At 47.2% G+C, this 23,479-nt stretch overlaps 1 protein-coding gene across 7 annotated transcripts in view; it reads left to right on the top strand.

Annotated features, from left to right (window-relative positions):
• Positions 1-371: 371 nt before the first annotated feature.
• tbc1d2b (TBC1 domain family, member 2B) overlaps positions 372-23,479 on the top strand; it is a 129,937-nt gene continuing 106,829 nt past the window's right edge. The window contains exons 1-2 of one of the 7 annotated variants that reach the window (XM_069902875.1): positions 372-927; positions 14,807-14,957. In XM_069902875.1, coding sequence (XP_069758976.1) covers positions 604-927; positions 14,807-14,957 — 475 coding nt within the window. In that variant the 5' untranslated portion in view covers positions 372-603. Of the gene's footprint in view, positions 928-5,893; positions 6,048-14,806; positions 14,958-23,479 lie in introns of those variants that run through there. The other 6 variants (XM_069902871.1, XM_069902873.1, XM_069902869.1 and 3 more) reach the window with 6 other exon arrangements.

Genomic DNA, 23,479 nt, shown 5'->3' on the forward strand with positions numbered 1-23,479 from the left:
GATTGGTATGAACCCGGCCATGCGAGAGGCGGTTTCGTGTAGTACGCAGGCGCAGTGGACCGGGGCGTCTGGGAGTTGTAGGATTTGTATGAACCCGGCCATGCGAAAGGCAGTTTCGTGTAGTGCGCAGGCGCAGTGGACCGGAGCGTCTGGGAATTGTAGGATTTGTGTGAACTCTGGCATGTGAGAGGCTGTTTCATGTACGCAAGCGCGGTGGGCCGGGGATCCCGAGCATGCGAGAGGCTGTTTCGTGTAGTGTCGTGCGCAGGCGCGGTGGGGCGGGCCGGGGAGCCCAGCCAGGCGAGAGGCTGTTTCGGGTCGTGCGCAGGCGCGGTGGGGCGGGGAGCCCAGGCAGGCGAGAGGCTGTTTCGGGTCGTGCGCAGGCGCGGTGGGGCGGAGAGCCCAGGCAGGCGAGAGGCTGTTTCGGGTCGTGCGCAGGCGCGGTGGGCCGGGGAGCCTGGGCGTTGTAGTGCGAGGCAGCGGACCTCCGTGGCCAGCGCCCGCCCCCCCCCCCCCCCCCACCCGTGAGCCAGTCGGAGATCCCATGGCTGGAGCGGGCAGCGGCTCGGTGACCGTGGCTGCTCGACTGGCCGGGCCGCGTCAATGAGGGAAGACGAGGCGGCGGTGGCAGGGCTCTCTCCTCCGGCCGAGGCGAGCCCGGAGCGCCCGGCCGAGCTGGGCCGGGACCTGCCGCCCAGGCTGTGCGGCTACTTGAACAAGCTGTCGGGCAAGGGCCCGCTCAAGGGCTTCAAGAGCCGCTGGTTCGTCTTCGACCCCCTCCACTGCCACCTGTACTACTTCAAGGGCCCGAGCGACGCCATCCCGCTCGGCTGCATCGACATCGCCGATGCCTGCTTCACCTACGATCTGGACGCCGAGGAGGGGCAGCTGGAGATCCGCTCGGCCGGTCGGGACTATACCCTCAAGGTGACAGGGCGAGGGGGGGGGGGGCAAGGGGTGCTCTCGGTGGGGAGTGACGGGGGAGGGGGGTCAGGGAGGTGAAGGTGGTCTCTGAGGGGGGGATGGGATGTGCTGGGGAGGGGGAGATGGTCAGTGAGAGGGGGAGGGGGGTCAGGGAGTTGAAGGTGGTCTCTGAGGGGGGGATGGGATGTGCTGGGGAGGGGGAGGTGGTCAGGGAGGTGAAGGTGGTCTCTGAGGGGGGGATGGGATGTGCTGGGGAGGGGGAGATGGTCAGTGAGAGGGGGAGGGGGGTCAGGGAGTTGAAGGTGGTCTCTTGAGGGGGGGATGGGATGTGCTGGGAAGGGGAGGTGGTCAGTAAGAGGGGGAGGGGGGTCAGGGAGGTGAAGGTGGTCTCTGAGGGGGGGGGAATGGGATGTGCTGGGGTGGGGAAGTTGCTGGGGGAGGGTCTGCTCTGGAGGTGGGGGGAATGGGTGAGGAGGGGTGCCCTAGGCAGCTGATGAAGGTTTTAGGAGGAGTGTTTGCTCTCCGAGGGAGGAGGGGTAAAAGGGAGAATGGGGTTTGACAAGAGGTCGCAGAGAAGTGTGAGATGACTGGGTGGTTTCAGCCGGGTAGTGGTGAGGGGGGAGTTGCTGGGGAGGGTCTGCTCTGGGGGGTGGGGGGGAATAGGTGAGGAGGGGTGCCCTAGGCAGGTGATGAGGGTTCTAGGAGGAGTGTTTGCTCTCCAAGGGAGGAGGGGTGACAGGGAGAATGGGGTTTGACAAGAGGTCGCAGAGAAGTGTGAGATGACTGGGTGGTTTCAGCCGGGTAGTGGTGAGGGGGGGGTTGCTGGGGAGGGTCTGCTCTGGGGAGGAGGAGAGGATGGGTGAGGAGGGGTGCCCTAGGCAGGTGATGCAGGAGGAGTGTTTGCTCTCCGAGGGAGGAGGGGTGACAGTGAGAATGGGGTGTGATGAGAGATTGCCGAAAAGTTTGAGATGACCGGGATGGGGTGCGCACTGAGGGAAGAGGCAGGAGAGAAATCTACCCATGGGTGAGGGAGGAGAATGAGAGGTCACAGAGAGCTGAGGTGATTGGGAGGGGTGTTCTCCCGGAGGAGTGAGTAGAGATGATAGCTGCTTTTAGGGGGAGAGAAAATGGAGTATGGTACTTTCCGGAGGAGAGAGGAGGGGGCGGAAAGAGCAACACAAATGTTTGGGTGAAAGATGTCGAGAGTGTTGGGGAATGGAAAATGTTTGTTAGGGGCAGCAAATGAAGTTTAATCCCAAATTTATCATCACGAAAGTGTCATAAAATTCGTTGTTTTGTGGCAGCATCATGTAAACATTCGTATAAACTACCTGACCAAATAATTAAAAATAGTGCAAGGTAAAGAAAAGTCAAAGTGAGGCAGTGTCTGTGATTCATTATTCATTCAGGAATCTGACGGCAGCAGGAAAGAAACCATCTTTGTGCCGCTGAGTCTTCGTCTTTAGGCTCTTGTATCTTTTTTGTGATGGTAGCGGAGTGAGGAGAGCATGGCCTGGGTGGTGGGGGTCCTTGAGGATAGAGGCTGCTTTTTTTTAAGACCCCGCCTCTTGTAGATGTCCTTGATGAAGTGGAGACTGGTGCTGTGACATCGTGACTGAGTTAACAAGCCTCTGGAGTTTTTTTTCTTGGCGCAATCGTTGACACCTCTGCACCAGTCAGAATGCTCTCCACGGTCCACCATTTTCGAGAGTCTTCAGTGACGTACCGAATCTCCTCGGACTCCTCAGGAAGTATAGCCGCTTGCGGGCCTTTGTGATTGCATCGACATGGAGGCTCCAGGACAGATCCCCAGAGATGTTGACCCCCAGGAATTTGAAGTCCTTGACCCTTTCCGCTACTGAGCCCTCAATGAGGACTGAGTCGTGTTCTTCTGACTTCCTCCTGAAGTGCACCATCGGCTCCTTGGTTTTGCTTTGCGTTGAGTGCAAGATTGATGTTGTGGCACCGCCCAATGAGCTGATTTATCTCCATCCTATTACACTTCCTCATTCCTGTTTATGATTTCTGCTGATGTCCGTGGTGCCAATTTGTAAATCACATTTAAATTGTGTCCAGCCACACAGTCATGGGTAAAGTGAGTAGGGCAATGGGCTAAGCACTAAGCGGTGGGCTAAGCACTAAGCGGTGGGCTAAGCACTAAGCGGTGGGCTAAGCACTAAGCGGTGGGCTAAGCACTAAGCGGTGGGCTAAGCACTAAGCGGTGGGCTAAGCACTAAGCGGTGGGCTAAGCACTAAGCGGTGGGCTAAGCACTAAGCGGTGGGCTAAGCACTAAGCGGTGGGCTAAGCACTAAGCGGTGGGCTAAGCACTAAGCGGTGGGCTAAGCACTAAGCGGTGGGCTAAGCACTAAGCGGTGGGCTAAGCACTAAGCGGTGGGCTAAGCACTAAGCGGTGGGCTAAGCACTAAGCGGTGGGCTAAGCACTAAGCGGTGGGCTAAGCACTAAGCGGTGGGCTAAGCACTAAGCGGTGGGCTAAGCACTAAGCGGTGGGCTAAACACGCATCTTTGAGGTGGGCCTGTGTTGATCGTTAGTGAGGTGGAGAAGTTGTTTCCAATTTGTTCTGACTGTGGTCTTTTGTGCTATAGGCTATGGTTTAAGTGCAGGTAGATCAGGCATAATCAATGGAGTTTGAAAGAGTTAACATTTGATATTATTTCAGATTTCTGTCATCTGCAGCTTTTGAGTATCAGTTCGGAAACTGAGGAAATATTTTTGAGATCCTTTTTGTTGGCAATGAGAAGAGTTTTCAAAGAGGTGAAAGAATTTGGCACTTGGTTTGGTCCAATGGTCCGGGCCACAGTTGTCGGACCTGCAGGTGCTTGAGAATTGTTCGAAATCCATGCTATATAAAGAGAAACAAACTTTAATTGAGGAACCTGTTTTTTTTTCATTTGGATGCCTTAAATGGTTTGCCACTTACTACTATCTGTTTCTGCCTGGTGCCTGAATCCACTGCACCCGATATCTCAGCCTTGATAAACCTTGAATTAATGTACAATAGCAAAACTCCCAGTTGTGGGAGTTTCCCGATTAGTGTGATTGTTTTTAAAGAAGGGTTACTTTGCGCATGAGAGTGGAGAGGGGCGAATTCCAGTCGTGGTAATAGCCAGATTTTTATAGACAGTAACATTTTGTATGCCTGTGCATCCGCAGGTCATCTTGCTCTAAATGATCCTTTGTTCATAAATTTGGGGAGTGCAAGAAAAATGGTGGAGCTGCCACGATGGCAGTGGACGCCGATGGTGCAGACCCAGGAGAGCGGAAGCACTGCAGCCGAATGCCGCCGGCTTTGTACAGGCTTTAAACGGTCTGTTAAAGGAGCCAAAGGTGTTTTATTTTAAAACCCTGCAATCGGATTTCAGATTTATTGTCGGAGTACGTACATGGCATCACATACAACCCTGAGTTCCTTTTTCCTGTGGCCGAGGCCGAATTACCACTAATTGATAGTACAAAAATAAACTGTACACAGCGTAAGCATGTAAACAGATAAAAACTGTAAACAGACAACGAATGTAAACAAATTGACTGCGCGATACAGAGAGAACAAAGAAAATCAATAACGTGCAAAAGTAAGAGCCCTTAAATGAGTCCTTGATTGAGTGTGTTGTTGAGGAGTCGGATGGTGGAGGAGGGGGAGCAGCTGTTCCTGAACCTGGTGAAGCTAGTCTTGTGGCACCTGTACCTCTTTCCTGGTGGTAGCAGCGGTGAACAGAGCGTGTGTTGGGTGGTGTGTATCCTTGATGATTGCTGCTGCTCTGTGATGGCAGTGTTCCCTATCGATATACTCAGTAGTGGGGAGGGTTTCGCCTGTCATGTCCTGGGCTGTGTCCTCTACCTTTTGGAGACTTTACGCTTAGGGGTATCAGAATTAGAATTTATTGTCAGGAAATTCAGGGTTTTGCAGCAATATCATAATGCAAATGTTTATATTATAACCACCGTACAACATTATTGTAAATTTTTAAAAATAGTGCACGAAAAGTAAGGCAGTGTGTTTGGTTCATTGATTATTCAGGAATCTGAATGGGGAAAAAGCTGTCCTTGTGCCGTTGAGTGCTTGTCTTTTGCGCATGGCCTGCATGGTGGAGGTCTTTTTAAGACACGGCCTCATGTAGATGTCCTCATTGGAGTAAAGTCTGGTGCCTGTGATGTCGCAGGTTGAGTTAACAACCCTCTGGAGTTTATTTTTGTCTTGACTGTTGGCTCTTCCATACCATGCAGTGATGCAATCTGCCAGAATGCTCTCCTCGGGTACACCTGTAGAAGTTGGTGTTCCCATACCAGACTGTGATTCAGCCGGTCAGCATACTCTGTAGAAATTTCCCAAGGTTTCTGGTATCTAATCAAACTTCCGCAAACTCCTGAGGAAGTAGAGGCGCTTTCTTCATGATGCCATTGATGTTTTGGGTCCATGAAAGATCCTCCGAGGTAGTGACTCCCAAGAACTTAGATTTGCTCAGCAAAATCACTGAGGGCTGTGTCTCAAGCCGCTTTCAGGTGCTCTGAAGCAGATAATGCGCCAGCATACGCGGCTGGGGGAGTGCAGCAGGGTCGTTCAGGTGGCTGCGGAGAATACGCCCTTCTGTCACCTGAACGTGCCGGCTGAATGTAGAGCCACGTCCAAGGGAACGCCAGCTCCTGTGGACTGTGGCCGTAGTCCCACTGCTGCTTTTAGGTGCAACGGGGGATTCTCCGAGCCGGAGAATATACCGACAGGAGGAGAATTAGGTAAGTGCTCCTCCTGGCCGGGTTCTCCTTTTCAGGTAGCCACAGTCGGTATTCTGACCACCTGAAAGCGGCTTAGGTTGGTAGGAGGGCTGGAGGCGAATCTACAGACACTCAGTGACTCTCTTTTGCTTCTCGTTCCCTTACAGTAAGAAGTTTTGGCAACACTAACTGGAACACTTTATCTGCCTTACAGGAAGCAGAAGGCAATTTTGTGTAATATTACATGTTCTGAACTGTTACATGACACTAAAGGAATCTTGTAGAACAATGAATGCTATTCAGAATTTTGGCAGATTAAAATTCATTATCAATCATTATGAAACAACAGTAACTGAATGGTCAAGTCAATGTTTGCAGAATCACCTCTGAAAGTAAGTAAATAACAAAAATGGTTGTGTGAAACCTCATTATTGCATAGTTTTTGTAACTTGTGCCACAATTTTGTCTAAAAGGTGTATTTAAATGATAATGTGCTTTTACTATTTTCGCTGCAAGCAAATCTGCAATTTCTTACTACCAGCTGGTGAACAAGATTAACGTGTCTGCAATGCCTGGTGCTTTAATGTTACCTGTTCGTTGCTGTAGGTTGCTTGAATAATTATTAATTTCAGAGATGGACAAGTGAAATAAAAAAACAAACAATGAGTTGCTGGAGCAACTCAGCGGGTCAGGCAGTATCCTCGTCCAATATCCTATCAGACCAGTGGTTCTCACCCTTTGATTCCACTTTAAGTAATCCCTTACTAACCACAGAGCACCTATGCCGCTGCTAAGGTCGCCGCTATCAGGGAGTTCCCACGCCCAGACAGCCTCAAGGGGCTGCAGAAATTCGCGGGTATGGTCAACCCTTACAACCGCTTCATCCCGGGAGCTGCGCGCATCATGCAGCCGCTGTTCGCCCTCATCGCAGCCAAGCACAAGACGCTCGCTTGGAACCCAGAAGCCTGCACCGCATTCGAGGCCATCAAGGACGCCCTCGCGAAGGTCGCCATGTTCGCCCACCCGCACACCGACCTGCATATGGCACTCTCTGTCGATGCCTCTGCCATAGCGGTCGATGCCTTCCTGGAGCAGCAGGAGAATGGTCATTGGAAGCCACTGGCATTCTTCAGCTGCCTGCTCCGTCCACCGGAACGCAACTATAGTGCCTTTGACCGTGAGTTACTGGGCATGTACCGGGCAGTGCGGCATTTCCGCTGTTTTTTGGAGGGGAGGACTTTTACCATTTTCACTGACCACAAACCCCCTCACCCAGCCACTCACAATGGCAAAGCATCCCTGGTTGGCCTGCCAGCAGTGTCACCTCTCCTTCGTGTCGGAGTTTACCACTGACATTCGGCACAAGACGGGGAAGGACAACGTGGTTGCCGATGCACTCTTGCGACCGACCATCTGTGTGCTGATGCCTGGCCTCGACTTGACCAGCTCACCCGGGACCAGGAAGCTGATGAGACGAGGGCCTTCAAGACCGCCATCACCAGCCTGCGGTTCCGACACCTCCTGACTCCGAGCGGCGAAGGCACCATCCTGTGCTATATCTCCTTGGGCACCCATGGCCAGTGGTTCCGCAGCAGTGGCGCAGGCAGGTCTTCCGTCACATCCACGACCATTCACCTCAGTCCATCAGGTCCACGGTCTGGATGGTGGCAGAACGGTTCGTATGGCATGGGCTGCGGAAGCAGATTGGGGGCTGGATCAGAACATGCACCCATTGCCAGGTGTCCAAGGTGCCCAGGCACACCAGGGGGCCTGTACAGGAGTTTGAGCACGTCCGGGAACAGTTCAGCCACATGGACATCGTCGGGCCCTTACCTGTTTCCCGGGGCAACCGTTACCTGTTTACGGTGGTGGACCGCACCACTCGCTGGCCCGAGGTGATTCCGATGCCAGGCGCCTCTGCCAACTCCTGCTCCCGAGCCCTGTTGCATGGTTGGGTCGTCTGGTTCGGCATCCCGGCTCACCTCACCAGTGATTGGGGTGCCCAGTTCACATCTGCGCTCTGGGCACAGCTTGCCAACTGGTTGGGGATACACCTACACTGCACCACGGCCCATCACCTGCAGGCCAATGGACTGGTTGAATGTCTGCACCGCCACCTTAAGTTGGCGCTCCTGGCCCGCCTCACTGGTCCCGACTGGACGGACGAACTGCTTTGGGTGCTCCTGGGCATCCGCTCCACTCCCAAGGAAGATCTGCAGGCGCCATCAGCTGAGCTGGTGCGCCGCTGGCACTACCTGGTGAGTTCGTCAACGTACCTCACAATCCCCAGCGGTTTCTGCACGAATTACTTCTTCACCTCAGGGCATGCTTGGTCTCCTTCGAACCCAGGCATGGCACCCGCCCGTCTCACGTTCCTGGCGAGCTGCTTTCCGCAGAGTTCATTTTCGTTCGGTGGGGCCCAACCGCAGCACCTCTGCAGCGACCGTACGAGGGGCCGTACAGGGTTATACAGCGATCCAACTCAAAGTTCACGCTGGACTTGGGCGGCAGGCATGAACTGTTTACCATGGACAGGCTGAAGCCAGCGCACCTCTATCCCACTGAGCCCGTGGTCGTTGCCTTACCCAAAAAGTGAGGCCACGCGGTAAAGAAGGACATTGGCGCCGGTTCTGGGGGAGGGGGGGGGCTTATGTGGCTGCTCACCACAAGGCAGGCGAACCGGCCCCACTTGTAAGCCATGCAGCGGGGCAGCCAGCCAAAATGGCGCCGTTGGGGGGGTTTCCCTTCCTTGCAGCTCGGGGCTCAGAAACCCGCGCTTGGGGACTACGTGACACCCGGGTGATGCCAGCACTCTCCAGCGCGGTTCTCAGCCAGGTCCGGGCCGGGAGTATAAGTGCAGCCCCGCAGTTGCAATAAACTAGTCTGCTCATTGAGCTCAACCCGTCTGGTTGTGTGTGTTATTGCAGGACCAGTGTAGCCGCCGCTACAGGGTAAATAATAAAGACCACAGTTACCAGAGTACAATCTTATTTGTTTCATATCCCTTGTTTCACTGAAATAAGGTGAGTGTGCATTCATTGATAAATACAGATTTACATGTCCCTAGACCATGTATCACTACTCTTAAGGTCTCCCACTATTCAGTTACACTTCTGCTTGATAAGTTTCGATTGAAATGAACGCTGGCCATATCTGTTCCCATTCCCACAGAACAGTTTCTTTCCATTTACAATATGTACTCATGTAGAAGTCAAATTTTGAGGACAATTTTTTTTAACATTAAATTTATGGGGTTGACTATTAGATTATTTTTGACTGCAGTGGCAGTCTCCGGTGCATCTGTGTCATCGGAGACTTCGGGAACTCAAATGGGTGGGTGGCCGAGGTGAAAGAATTGATCAACCTTTACAGGCATTACCAGATTTTTGGACACAAATAGATTGGGTTGACTTTTATTTGTTGTTGACTTTTACAGGAGTATATACAGTAACTGTTATAATTTTACCTGATCTATATCTTTTTCCATATATAGTCTAAATCTTGTGTTCCTCCACCTGGCTTCCCCTCCACCACTATCAACTCAGTCCTCACCTGGATCTCCTCCATTTCCTGCTCATCTGCCCTAGTCCCCTCTGCCCCAGATACAACAGACATAGAATCTCCCTCATCCCACCGGCCTTTGCATCCAAGATGTTATCCGCCTGAATTTCCTGCACTTACTACAGAATCCCACCTCCAGACACATTTTTCCCTCTCCTTCCCTCTCTGCTTTCTGCAGAGACCGCTCTCTCCGTAGTTCTCTTGTGCATTCATCCCTCCCCACCCATCGCTCCCCCCAGTACCTTCCCCTGTGCCCGCTGGAGGTGCAACGCTTAAGCCCACACCTCCTCCCTTACCATGGTCCGGGGACCCAAACAGGCCTTTTATGTGATGCAATGCTTCACTTGTACATCCAAAAGACTTAGCTACTGCATCCAGTGCACCCTTTGTGACATTCTCTACATTGGAGCGTCCGATCACAGACTGGGAGATCGATTCGCTCAGCAACTCCACTCCGTTCGCACCCACAGAGACTTCCCAGTGGCCAACCATTTCAATTCTGGGTCACTCACATGTCTGTCAATGGCCTTGTGTACTGTCCCACCCTGACCACCTGTAGTTTGGAGGAACAACATCTTATTTTCCAGCTGGGTGCCCTTCAGCCACATGGCATGAACATTGACTTTACTGCTTTCCATTAAACCAGCTCGCCTTTTCTTTCCCCTCCCCCTTTCCTGTTCTTCAATTCTTTCATCCACACATTTCCCCCCCCCCCCCCCAGCCTTTTATTCGGATGCTTGCCAGCATTTTCTCATACATTGATGAGGGGCTCAAGCTCGAAATGTCCATTATGTATCTTTGCCTTTGTTACATAAGAAACACTGTTTGACCTGCTGAGGTTCTCCAGCATTTTGTGTTCTTACTTCAATCACAGTGTTGACGGAATTTTGTGATTTACTACAAATCGTGATTAATCTTTTTTTTAAAAAAAAAAGGTTCAGAAGTTCCCTTCCTCCTTTTGCTCTATTTGTTATTGCTATGGAGTCTTTATTGGATTGTTAAAGTTCAATCTTATCTCTGCTCTGTGGCTTCATCCAGCTCTGCAGCATTCCTTTAAATTTCCTCTTCGATCATTTCCACTGCTCGCTCACTTGTTGTTTCTCAATTCCAAATGGATTCTGTCCTTTATTGTTCGAGGGAGTCTCTCCCTCCAGTTTGTCAATATTCTCCTTAATCAACACTACCACTTCTTTATTTTCTTCCCTATCTTTCCTGAACAGCTTGCATCCAGGGATGTTCAGAACCATTCCATCTCTTTCAGCCAGGTCTCTGTTATTGCCCCATCATTGATCGTGGCAGGGAATTTCCAACCTTGTTTTATGCATTTTTTTAAACAATTACATTTCTCGTATGTAAACAAATCGTGCACCTCTTTCTACATCCTTTTGGACTACAGAGAATTTTTTTAATGCTATTTACTTGTTTCCAATTAATATTGCACCTTTTATTTTAAAATGGTTCCCTTTTTTGTGCCCAATAAGCTTCTAAATATGCGGCACTGCTGCAAGGACATTGATCTTGGCTCTTGTTTTGAGAGTAATACTTCTGGGTTTTTGGTACCTTCTTCTCCATTGCCCATGGAAGGTGATGCCCTTTTACCCCATCTTTGCAGCCATTAATGCATCTTTGTAATCTTCCTCTTTGTATACCCGTGTGTGGGGGATTGACTGTAATCAGGGCAATAGTGGTGCCACAGTTCTCTGCAGCTGAGCCAAAGCACAGGGTAAGGCACCACGTATTGTCCGAGGGGGACCCCCGCGCTCCATGCCAGGGTGCGCCAACTCCCTCCCGAGAAGCTGAGCCTCCTAAAGGAGGAATTTTAGAAAATGGAGGAGCTGGAGACGGTGCCAAAATCAGCAAGGGGTTGGAGACCATGCGACGACTACTCCCACCTCAACGAGGACACCACGCCCGACAGATACCCCATGCACCACATCCAAGTCTTTGCTGCCAACCTGCATGTTCTCCAAGGTAGACCTCATCCGGGAGTATCATCAAATCCTAGTTCACCCGCAGGACATCCCCAAGACTGCAATCATAGCCCCGTTTTGACTTGTTTGAATTTCTTCGCATGCCCATCGGTCTAAAGAACGCAGCATAAACTTTTCAGTGGCTGATGGGCCGGGACCTCCCATTTGCGTGCATCTCTTTGGGCGATATCCTTGTCACCAGCCTCAGCCACAAAGACCACAACACCCACCTGAGACAACTGTGCACCCACTTGAGTGAGTTCAGGCTGACTATCAACTCTGCTAAGTGCCAATTCTGTCTGGACACCATCGATTTCCTAGGGCACAGGATAAATGGACATGGGGCTACACCCCTCCTCAAGAAAGTTGAGGCGGTCTGGCCCTTCGCTAATCCACGCACGGTTAAAGGGCTACAGGAATTCGCCAGTATGATAAACTTATACCACAGGTTCATACTGGCAGTGACATGCCTCATGTGCCCCCTCTGCATTGATGGCAGGCAAAGCTAAAGAAATTACTTGGGATGATGAGTCCTCAAGGGCGTTCCAGAATGCCAAAGACTCATAGGCCAACACCACCCTCGACCAAAGACAGTCAACACCTCCAGCACAGTAGTAGGGGGCATGCTGGAACAGCTCATTGAAGTACCTGTGGTTGGCCCCACGTGTCCTAATTTGCCACAGACATACAACCCATCATGGGGAAAAGCAACATGGTAGCCCATGTTCTGTCAAGTAGGTACAGGTCCTGTCCAAAGGGGTTAACTATGTGGTCCTCGCCAAAACGCAGAAGCAGGACTCTGAGAGCCCTGTGTCTAGGATAGCCGTCTCTGCCCTCAGGGTGGAGGATGTCCCCATCAGCCTGACACTGCTGTGCGATGCCTCTACCAGCAGCCCTCTCCCCATTGTTCTGGCTGCATGGAGGCCTCAGGTTTTTGATGACATCCGCAACCTTGTGCACCCCATATCCGCGCCACTGTCAAAATGGTGGCCACCAGGTTTGTCTGGCATGGCCTTCGTAAACAGGTCAGCCAGTGGGCCGAGACCTACATGAACTGTCAGTCCTCAAGTGCAGGTTCACATGAGAGCGCCCAACACAGTCTTTGGAGCCAGTGAGGCGCAGGTTCAGCCATGTACAGATCAATATAGTGGGGCCCTAACTGGTTTCCTGTTGTATGAGATACCTCTTGACCATAGTGGACCTATCCTTGAGGTGGCCGGAAGCGGTCCTGCTAGCTGATACCATCACAGAAACCTCCGCTAGGGCATAATGACACATGGGTGTCCAGTTTACAGGTCCCAGAGCACCTAACCTCAGACAGGGTGACACAATTCCCCTCTGGGCAGCACTGGCTAACTTTCTGGGGACACAGTTCTACCACATCATGGCGTATCACCTTCATGTCTTATCACCTTCATGCCAATAGGTTGTTGAAACCCGTCCACAGGCACCTCAAGGGTCCCAACTGGATGGATGAAGTGCCTTGGGTCCTGATGGGAATTCGTACTGCACTGAAGGAGGACGTCGATGCCTCAGCGGTGGAGATGGTCTATGGCGAGACTTTGATCATCCATAGGGAGTTCCTGGCACCCGACAAATGCCCGGAAGACCCCATGGAACCTTTGAACCTGCGGCGAAACTGGGGGATCCCTGGTCCTGTGGCAACCCCCACCATACGGCCAGCGCAAACATAACACCCCCAGGGACTTAAAGACTTGTCAGTATGTATTTGTGAGAAGCGGCGCACACCTTACAATGGCCCTACAGGGTCATCAGGGACAACAGTTTCACTTTCGTCCTCAACATCAGCAGTGAGGAGGAGACTGTCTGAAACTGGCACATCTGGACTGTAATGAGCCAGTCTCAACTCCTCCCCCATGACGCAGGGACAGACTGCCCAAGGCTATGGACAATAGCCTAGTTGCTGGTTCTTGGTGGTGGGGGGGGGGGTGGAGAATGTGTGGTATTGTTTAGTCGCCTGCGCGCAGAGGCATGGAGCGGCCCTCAAAATAGCCGACCAATGCGTGAACCTGGTTTGGGGGGGGGTTGGACATGACACTGGCTGTTGTGCCAGGTGACCTCTGCACGGCAGGAAGATGGGGAACTCTGGTGGGAACGCCAGCCAATCTCAGGCTGGTGGTCCGATAACACAGGGCCCTGACGTCAGCGCTTGAGGCCTATATAAGCGCGACGGCCAGAACAATAAACCAGTCTTATTTTCCAAGGCTTTGGTGTGCGTGTTCTTCTCCACGCTTGCGTAACGTGAACGCTACAATCAGTTCTCAGTTTAGCATTTTATGTAAATTTTCAACTCTTGGAATTTTAAGTAAACTTTGAGCCCATGGTTTGTTTCTGAATATACTAGATGTGTTTTAAAGTAGGGAGTTTATCAGTAAAGGCCCTCAAGTATCTTCTGAGTGAACAAATACATTTGGTTCAATAACCTTTTTGACAATTCTGGGAAATTTAGTGTAAATACATCTTCAAGGGCAAGTATTTACATGTCTGTGAAACAGAGATTTGCATCAAGCAGGAGACTCAATTCACCACAGATATCAATAAATTAATCTTAACTAGATAGGGTCATGATAAACCAACATCGTGTGTTCAAACAGAAGGAATGGAAGCATTTGTAGCAGGCATAAGCTCTTGTTTCTTTTCTATGATGGGGGTGGATTTTGTTTTTCAGAGGTTTTTACGTCGATTTTTTTTAAGAACAGATATTTTATTGTACTGTTTCATTTAGCTTGGGTAGTTTGGGGACTTTTAAACATTCTCTTCATTAAAATTAACCTCCTATGCTTTTTGTCATCTGAAGATGTGTTCGAGGCACCCAATCAAGTTCTTAAAATAAGCAGCCTGAAGATATTTGTATTGTATAAAAGTTTGGCAACTAGACAATTACTTTGATTAAAATAAAATCAACCTGCAGTCATGGTTGATCTGAAATTAAAAACATTGCTGCAATTTCTCTAATGGGCACACAGATGTCGATAAATATGGGTGTGAGATGGGGATAAGTTAGATTGTGTGGAGTAGACCTAGGTCGGCACAAGATTGTGGGCTGAAGGACCTATACTATACTGTCATATTCTATGTACTCATATCACGCATGATCTGTGGTGAGATTATTTGGCTTTGGTTGACGACTTTTTAACTAATACTTTGATTAGTCTATTGGGAAGGAGGGTTGGGGCTTCAAGACCTGTATGATGGCCACCACATCTTCTGTTGTGAGTATCCCCCAATGTTTCACCCCAAATTCAGCTGCATATTGCAGAATTGTTTTAAAAGGCATTCAAAGACTTCTGGCAAATCCAGCGTTAGAATTTAGAATTTCCGTCCTTCATGAGCTTTGGCTTTCTGGAATTTTGAACATGATGTGCAGAGGAACATTCCAGTCATAATTTGAATGGTACGAGCACAATTTAAAGAATGTTGGGATCATGTGTACGCCCTCTTCTTTAAGACCAAATATTGCCCCTTGTCAGACTGGATTTAACTTTGTGACCTGAAACCTGTCTTTGGGTACAGAGATCTCCGAGCTGGTGCTCTTGGGTGTTGGTGTTGAAGTTGCTCTACAAGATGAGACGCATTGACCTTGTTTTCCTTTATGACAGGCTTCTAGTGCACAGGCCATGAGGTATTGGCTACAACAGTTGCAACAGAAGAGATGGGAGTTTAGTAATAATTGTGCTACTGGACAGAGAGATAATCGCACGTCATCCGCGTTCCCAGATTCAGCTACTGGTCTCGTGGCTAAAGGTATTGGTAAGTCCTGAAGAATGTAGTTTGGCTCTGTCTTGGGATTGTGGTGAAGTTTAACTGGCTCTTTGAGAAGGATGGAGGTAAAGGCCTGCTGGACCCTATAGTGTTTTCCATGGGTGGAATTTTGCCTATACTTCTAGTGTGTGCCACTGAGTAAAGGTTGGCAATAAAAACCATGGCTGGTTAATTCTTTTTCCACCGTGTGTCCCCATTTTCGAATTCCTGTTGTTCTTGGCTGTGATCAACCAGCTGATCTGTAAAAACACAGGTCAGGACACATCTGTGCAAAGAGAAACCGTTAATTCTGTTTCTCTCCCCCAGATGTATTCTGATCAGTTGAGTATTTATAGCATTTTCTTTTTTTAAATTTTAGATTTCCACCACCTGCAGTTTTTATTTTATTTTTGAGACGCTGATTTTAACGGACTAGTTGAGCTGCACAGGTAAATGCAAGCTCAAGGAATCTACAGACCAGTTACAAATGAGGAAAGAAGAATTTTTCAATATAGCAACCGGCATAGTTTGCGAAAGCAGAATCAAGCATCTGAATTGGTCCAATGTTATTGATTTAACTTTACTCCTTAAAATCTACAACTCCAATTTGGATAACCATTTCTATTTTACTTAATCTATTTAAGTATGATTTTCTAAAACTTTCAACAGAAATTGCAAGTGTCAAAAAGTCTTTTAAAAATGTTTTGCCTTGTTGCTCTGTTAGTTAGCTACGAACAGCTGGTTAGTGGTTGGGCGGCACGGTTAGCGCAATGTTATTACAGTGGGACGACCCAGGTTTGAATCCAGCGCTCTCTGTAAGGAGTTTGTATGTTCTCCTTGTATCTGTGTGGGTTTCTTCCGAGCACTCTAGTTTCCTTCCACCAAAACATAAGGGGCTTATAAATTAAATTAATGGGGTGAGATTTCACTTAGTGACTTCTATCCCTCTGAGATACAATCACCGTAATTTTAATTAACGAATAGTAGACAAACAGGTTCCCTGTGCTTTCAGGGGTGCGGCTCTCGACATGTACTGATCTATCGCAGTACTATGGCTCAGCTTCAGTTTAGTGCACACCTTACCCACAACACTTCCAGCAATGTCCACATTAGCGACCTAGCACGGAGTGATGTTTGGCACCTGGAGCACGAGGCAGAGAGAAAGAATATGCTTTGTGCGTTGATAGAGTGTAAGTGATACTCCTGACCACTGGAGGGAGTTGCAAATGAATGCTGCACCTTGGTTTTAAAAAAAATGGCTGCAGCACGAGGTTGTGAGTTGTTAATAAAATACTGTTAATATATTTAAAAAAAACAAAAACAAATTTCTTTACTTAAAAGAAACATCACATGGTTCCAGGAGTGTGCAACAGTCAGTATCAGCAGGAAGCATGGAGAGTGTGAAGGATCATAATGCTGTAAATTGGACTGGGAATGTCAAACAGGAATGGTGGTTGTTCAAACGATTCATGCTGTATCTGCAAGCCATTAGATTCGATCGCAAATCGGACGGAAAATTGCACTTCTGCTTACTATGGCAGGACTCAGCACTAGAGGATTTCAACGCATTTGTTTTGCCCGAGGCAGATGACCAGAGTTATTGAGATGTTTGATGACACTGCTCACCAAAGAAAAATGAAATACTCGAGAAGTACATGTTTTATGTACACCGCTGCAGGCAGAGAGCTTTGATACTTCAGGCCCTTTTATAGTGGGGGGGGGGGGAAATTAATATAAAGACACATATTCTCATCTTTAAATCGCTCCACTTACCTCCATAAAAGGTCAAAAAGCAGATCGACTGGTCAAACTCGCTCCATCTTCCATCCACCTGGGGAAGGAGGTAGACTCGGGGGGGATGGGGGGGCTCCACCTCCTCCATAAAAGGATTGCCACTGAATACGGCTCCAAAGGAGAGGGCTGATGATGTCGCATGATCCCATGACCCCGTGGCCCAAGGGTGCGAATATTAAAGAACCTATACGGTCAAAAATGACAATTATGTAGTGTAGAAGATCTGCCTGAGTCGTAAGATTGCTTGCACAGATTTTCACCTGCTCTTCGGTCGCCATTTTCAGTATAGGCTGTTTTCCCTTCCTGGCGCGTATGTTTGACGTCACGGAGGTAAGTGGTTCTACTGCACTTCTCGCCCCGCCTCGTTCAGCTTTGAAAGCTGGCTTTCAATTCACCCTGCATAAAAGCACCATGTGATCTGCATTTTTGTTTGTCAGCATAAAAGATACATTGTTTTTTTTAAAGCAAGCAGCCTTTTGAGTATAAAAACCCCTTTTCTTAACGGACTTGAAACTAGAAGCAAGAGCATGCAATTTTGGATCGCTACAAGATTCAATGATCTGTGATCAAATTGTGTTCAGAGTTATTGATAAGAAAGTGTGAGAGAGGTTGCTACGAGAGACAGAGCTTACCTTAGTGGAGCTGTGAAGACATGCCATGACAATGAATTAGCTCTGCAGCAGGCAAAAAAGTTTGGTGAGAGTGCAAAACCCAGTGAAAACGAAGACATAAACAAAGAACAAGACATAGGAAACAACAGAAAGACATTCAATTGTAAATGATGTGGCACTCAACCATTGGAAAAGTCTGTAATAACTGCAAAGGACAGAATCACTATGCAAAACAATGTTTTTCCAAAGGGAAACAAAACAGATGTGAAAGTGTGCACACTATTGAAGAAACTGCCCTCAGAGATGATCAATTTAATTGTTTTGGAAGACTGGTTCGGAACGAATTTTCCAATGCACCTGAGGAAGTTGTCATATGACAAATGTGAATTCAAGGGGACAGCCAACCACGAGGAAGAATGGGGATGACTGAAGATCATTCTAACTATAGAACCGGCATTTTTGACATTCTTTGACCCATCCAGGAGGACGAAAATAACTACGAATGCTTCAAGAGATGAAATAAGTGCCTGTAATACGTGTTAAAAGAACCAAAGGCTTGTTGATCCAAACCAAGGCTTTTATTAACTAAAAGACTGGAGCATATCACAAGTAGGTCGACCAGTCCAGAATGACCTGGTCTGGCTAGGAGCAATCCTTTATGACCTGCCAGTAGGCGTGGCTACGCTCTCAGCCAATCACAGTCATCCTACGCTACATATATACATTGGTGATAGAATCTGTCCTGTCACAGTGCCATACTACTTCAGGCTGTGGGAAAAGATTGGAGGGCAACTGCATAAGCATCAAGGACGATGACTACATCTGAATGTCGATATGCACAGATAGAGAAAGAGTGTCTAGGTCTGGTCTATGGACTTGAGAAATTCCACAGTTATGTGTATGGTCAACGAACATTCGTAGCAAAGACGGACCACAAGCCAATAATCAAGAAAAATCTCAGTGAGATGTTGCCGCAAATCCAAAGACTGATGATGAAGCTACAACGTTATGACTTTGAATTGGGAACTTATTGTGTTGGCTGATGTGTTGTCCGGGGCAACGACACTGAGTGAATGATAGTTCTACAGAAACAGATGTGTATCTCCATGTGAACCTGATCACTGACATGAAATCCAAGCAGATCACAGATGAAACAGAAAAGGACACAGTTCAACAGAAGATCATCAAGAGTCTGAATCTGATGTCAGCCAAACTTAACATTAGAGCAGATCCTCATGTTGTCACTGGGCTTCTACTCAGACAGCAGGATTATCATTCCTCAATCATTGTGCCAGGAGATGCTGAAACGGTTGCGTGAGGTTCACCTTGGAATGGAAAAGTGCAAGAGGAGGGCCAGAACTGCTGTTTATTGGCCAGGGATAAATGCTGACATTGACAGGATGGTTTCAAGCCATGAGTCCTGTCTGAAATGTCACGCAAAGCACTCAAAGAAACCCATGAATGTAGCTGACTTACCAGCAGAAAGTTGGGACTGATCTGCTCCACCTGAACAGAAAGAATTACGTGCTGGTTATTGATTATCTATTGAACTATCCTGAGATGGTGCTGCTTCCTAACATGTCTGCTGCTTATGTGATCAAATATATGAAATAGAACTTTGCAAGACATGGAATTCCTCAAATTGTCTACAGTGACAAGGAACTTTGCAGAAGAGAATGATTTTTGACATGTGACTTCAAGTCCTCTGCATCCCCAGTCAAACGGTGAAGCAGTTCACATAGTTAAACAGCTGCTCAAGAAAGTACTAGACAGTGGTTCAGATCCTTATTTAGCTCTTTTGAGTTACCGAGCTTCACCACTTGAACGTGGCATGTCACCTGCTGAGCTCCTAATGAGACCTAGACTATGCACAACACTTCCCTTCTTTGCAGACCCAAACAAGAACAGAGGTGTCCAACTGAAACCAAAGCGTCTGCAAAGGAGACAAAAAGCAAAGAAGCTTAGGGCCACTGGCACAACCTGACACAGTGAGATTCAGAGATTCCAACAGCTGGGTCAAGAAGGCCACTGTTCTGGAGGAAGTAAGTCCAAAATCCTATACTGTCAGAACAGAGGATTGTCAAATACTGAGGAGGAATCGAAAGAGCCTGCTGAAAACACAAAAGTCACTGCAAGAATAGACAAACGCAAAAGATCCAGCCTGCACAGCAACGGAGGATACGCCACCAGTACTAGACAGTAGTGGATCAGCAGAACTGACACATGCATCTGTGTTGAGAAGATCCACATGTATTATCAAAGCACCTGACAGGCTGAATCTCTTCTTAAAAAAATAACTGTATACTAACAAAGTTTTTTTTATGTTGGTGTTTAAATTGAAATGAATACTGTATTAGTGTGTCATGTTGGCAGACTGAACATCTTAAGGAAAGGGGATGTGGTGATAGAGTGCTAGTTATACTCTTGACCTAGAGGGAGTTGGAGATGAATACTGCACCTCGAGTTGGATACAAATAATGGCTGCACCACGATTTTGTAATTTGTTAGTAAAATATTGTTAATATCAAAGAATCAAGTTTCTTTGTTACTTAAAAGAAATATCACACTATGCATCATTTATATGGTTCTGATCATGGCATCTAGCCAATAATGACCCTAGATAATATAAATTAGCCAGTGGCAATGTGTGCGCTAATGGTGGCTGGAGTCCAACCTTGATTGACAGGTGATGTGACTTCCAAATAAGTTTCAGACAGGGAGGACATGACTACCCGCAAACCACAATATTCCAGACAGGCAGGGAGGCATTTAATATACTCCTTTAGTATTTTAACTGAACACAGATGGCAGAATTTCTACATTGGAGATATGATTTAGACATAAATACAGACATCCATACATTCAGCATGGTAACAGGTCTTTCCGATTCATGAGCTCGTGCTGCCCAAATACACCCAATGATAGAGTATTTTTCACGCTTTCTATTGTGAGCCTGAGCATGTTGTTTGAAGCGACTTCTTTGCTGAACATTCAGAATTTAAAGGCACAAGATTTCTTTTGCCCTCGTGCTGAACTGCAATGGTACAACAAGGTATGTCTGTGACTGCCAGAACAAAATCTAGAGTTTGTTTCCTTTGTTGCATGGATATAGTTCTTCAAATGAAGAATATAAAGTCAATGTTTTGTGAATATTTTTGCACAGATAGAATCTGGTTTTGCAGCCAGTTTATTTTTCTTTCGAAGTTGTGTTTCCTGCACTGCCCGTTAATTGACTTACAAATGATCTATTATGGAGAGATAAGTGGACCTGGGTACATCTGATTATATCCAGTTTTGTTTAATTTAATTGGAATTTTCTACTTTCCACTGACGTTTCTACCTGGACCACTGCTCCATAATGCACCGACCTCAACAAATGTAAAGCCAGAATCAAAACACAAGTTCTAAAACAAAACATCTTTTCAATGTACTGGGGGTGGGTGGAATTATAGAAACTGGTTGACCTTGGCTTTCAAAAAGACCTTTTCCCCTTCCTTGGCCTCTTCCTGCAGGGATGTCTTTGTTATGGCCTGCTGCTGTGAAATTTCATTGCAGTACAATTTTGCCTTTAAGTAGTTATGAATTCCTCACTGACAAAAGGCAAAGGAGGAAAAACCCAACACCCAACCCCAACCAACCAATTTTACCCTGCAACCGCTGCAATCGTGTCTGCCTGTCCCGCATCGGACTTGTCAGCCACAAACGAGCCTGCAGCTGACGTGGACTTTTTACCCCCTCCATAAATCTTCGTCCGCGAAGCCAAGCCAAAGATAAGAGTTATGAATTGAAAAGCCAGTGTGATCTGATTTTTTTTCCCTGCACTTTTTATGCATTGCACGACAATCACCGACTTTGCAGGCTTGCCTCGTCTCCGTTGTCCTTTTTATTTGTGTAAAAGTATTGGACCCTCAGTCACAAGAGTCCCAATCCATAGATCAGAAAGTTTAAAGTGCGGCAAAGAAGAATCCCTTTTTATGAAAGTTGTTGAGGGACTCTGAAAGATTTCTTGAGTTTCCACATGTAGGAAGACCACCAGACAGCCCAACTACTGGCTGCTCTGCTCTAAGAAAATAAATAGTAGACCTTTGCCATCTTATCTGCTGTAGCCCTGCAACCTTTTCTTGCTGAAACCTCTCAGTGGTTCACAGTGGCAGAAATGCTCAATCTTGTTATAGGCAACTGCTCGCTATTTAAGCAACGAGATTTGCCTATTTTAAACTGTTCTCACTCAAAATCCTGTGAACTGAAACTCCCGAGCCATTTTTACCTGTTCTTACCTGACCTCCTTCTCAGCTTTTTTTTTAACCAAAAATAGTCTTTATCCACAATAAATTATGTACAAAAGGATCACCATTCAGAGTCTGTTGCCACCCTTTTGTATCCATACATTCTGTCACTCAGCATTGTTACATTCGATTCCATTTACACTGCCACTCTGGCACCATGTCGCTTCTCTCCCCTCTGCTGAATGAGGGACTTCCCCCTTGGTCTCAGCCCCTCAATGCTCTGTAATGGGATGGTCAACCTCCCCACAGCACCCTTGTGCTGGCTGCTCCAAGCCTCAGTGTGTCCCTCAGCACGTACTCCTGCAGCCTAGAATGTGGCAGTCGGCAGCATTCCCTCACCGACATCTCCATCTGAAAGACCAGTAGTCTTCAGGCAGACCAAAATGAACCTTTCAGTATTTCTGCATGTCTGACTATGTGCGTCCCTGGGAACAGACTGTCGATCAGAGAGTCCTCTGTCCCATTTCTCAGCACTCTTGCCAAAGTCTCCATGCTTAATTCAAGCTCAGCACATATCCTCAATTACTGCCACTGCCCCAAAATAGTCGTAGTACGGGAAGGATAATGGCAGTCGAGCTACATGGTGCATCTTTTAGGTTGTTTATTCTTAAAAATTCATTGTTTTTGTTGGTAAAAATATATTAAATCGATCCTAAGATTTAGCTCTGTACAACTATAATCACAAATACCCGTGTTTGGTTGGAAATACTCAGTAATGTCTGATATTATGATTGGAGTGGGTCACATTACAATGCAAAGCACCCTCACACTGTTGTTTTCCAGTACCCAGAATACGGTTCATATTGGACGGTTTAACAATATTTGTATAAAAAATGATAAATTCGGGGATTTTAGTTTTTATTCAAAGTGCCAATCTTTAGTTTTGCTGAAGACATTTCTTGAGACCTTCAGCCAACAAATGTTTAATTCACCCCAAAAATAACAACTTGTATTTTTTCAATCTAACAATAACCAAGACATGACTCATCCATTGAATATAAAGGATTGAACTTTAAGTAAAATTCCTCCAATCCCTGGTGTGCTTTTGAAGAGCCTGATCAAACCAAACAGTCTAAAATCCATACTTACTGATATCTGCCCTTCTTTGTTCGGTTTACAGTAGAGCAGCTTCTTTGTGCTTGTCCAAATGAAATTCTGAATGTACTAAGATGAGATGGCAAATGCAAAGGAGTTCTTTCAAACTATGGTTTTTCTTTTGAACATTGGTGGATGTCAACAGTTGACAGCTCCTATAAGTTTGTTATAGATAGATTCAGAAAACTAGTCTTCTAGTTCCACTGGTGCTGGTCAGTGGGACTAGGAGGGTGGGGATTTGTTCTGGCATGGACTAGTAGGGCCAAACTGGCCTGTTCTGTGCTGTATATGGTGATATGGTTATTGATGATCTTGCATGGAAGATTGAGCACGCGAGTCTTTTGTAAACAACACTTCGGTGAATTGGGACATGAATTGACGGACTATTCTGGATGTAATCATTGCTATTTAGTATTATTGATCTGCCTCTTGTAATTTAAGAGGAGAAAGAAAGGAAATGAGCAGATAAATACAGAAATGAAATTGGCTATAAAAAGGCCAGTACATGTATTCTTAAAGGCAATTTATTAGAAGTCGCCCTAGAGGGACATCCATATTTGACAGATGGCTCCATCAGTAACATGGTGTTCTTGGTTGACTATTTTATTAATAATTAATTTTATTTAGCCTGTGTTAAGTGTGACCCAAGCGTTGGAGATCTGAGGGGAAGCTTGTGCAAGGGTGTCTTCATGTTCAGTTAACTCAATTGTAGGACTGTGGAAGAAGAAATTGCATCAAATATTTT

The sequence above is a fragment of the Narcine bancroftii genome, chromosome 11 (genome assembly GCF_036971445.1).
Source record: "Narcine bancroftii isolate sNarBan1 chromosome 11, sNarBan1.hap1, whole genome shotgun sequence".
In the NCBI taxonomy this organism is placed as follows: domain Eukaryota; kingdom Metazoa; phylum Chordata; class Chondrichthyes; order Torpediniformes; family Narcinidae; genus Narcine; species Narcine bancroftii.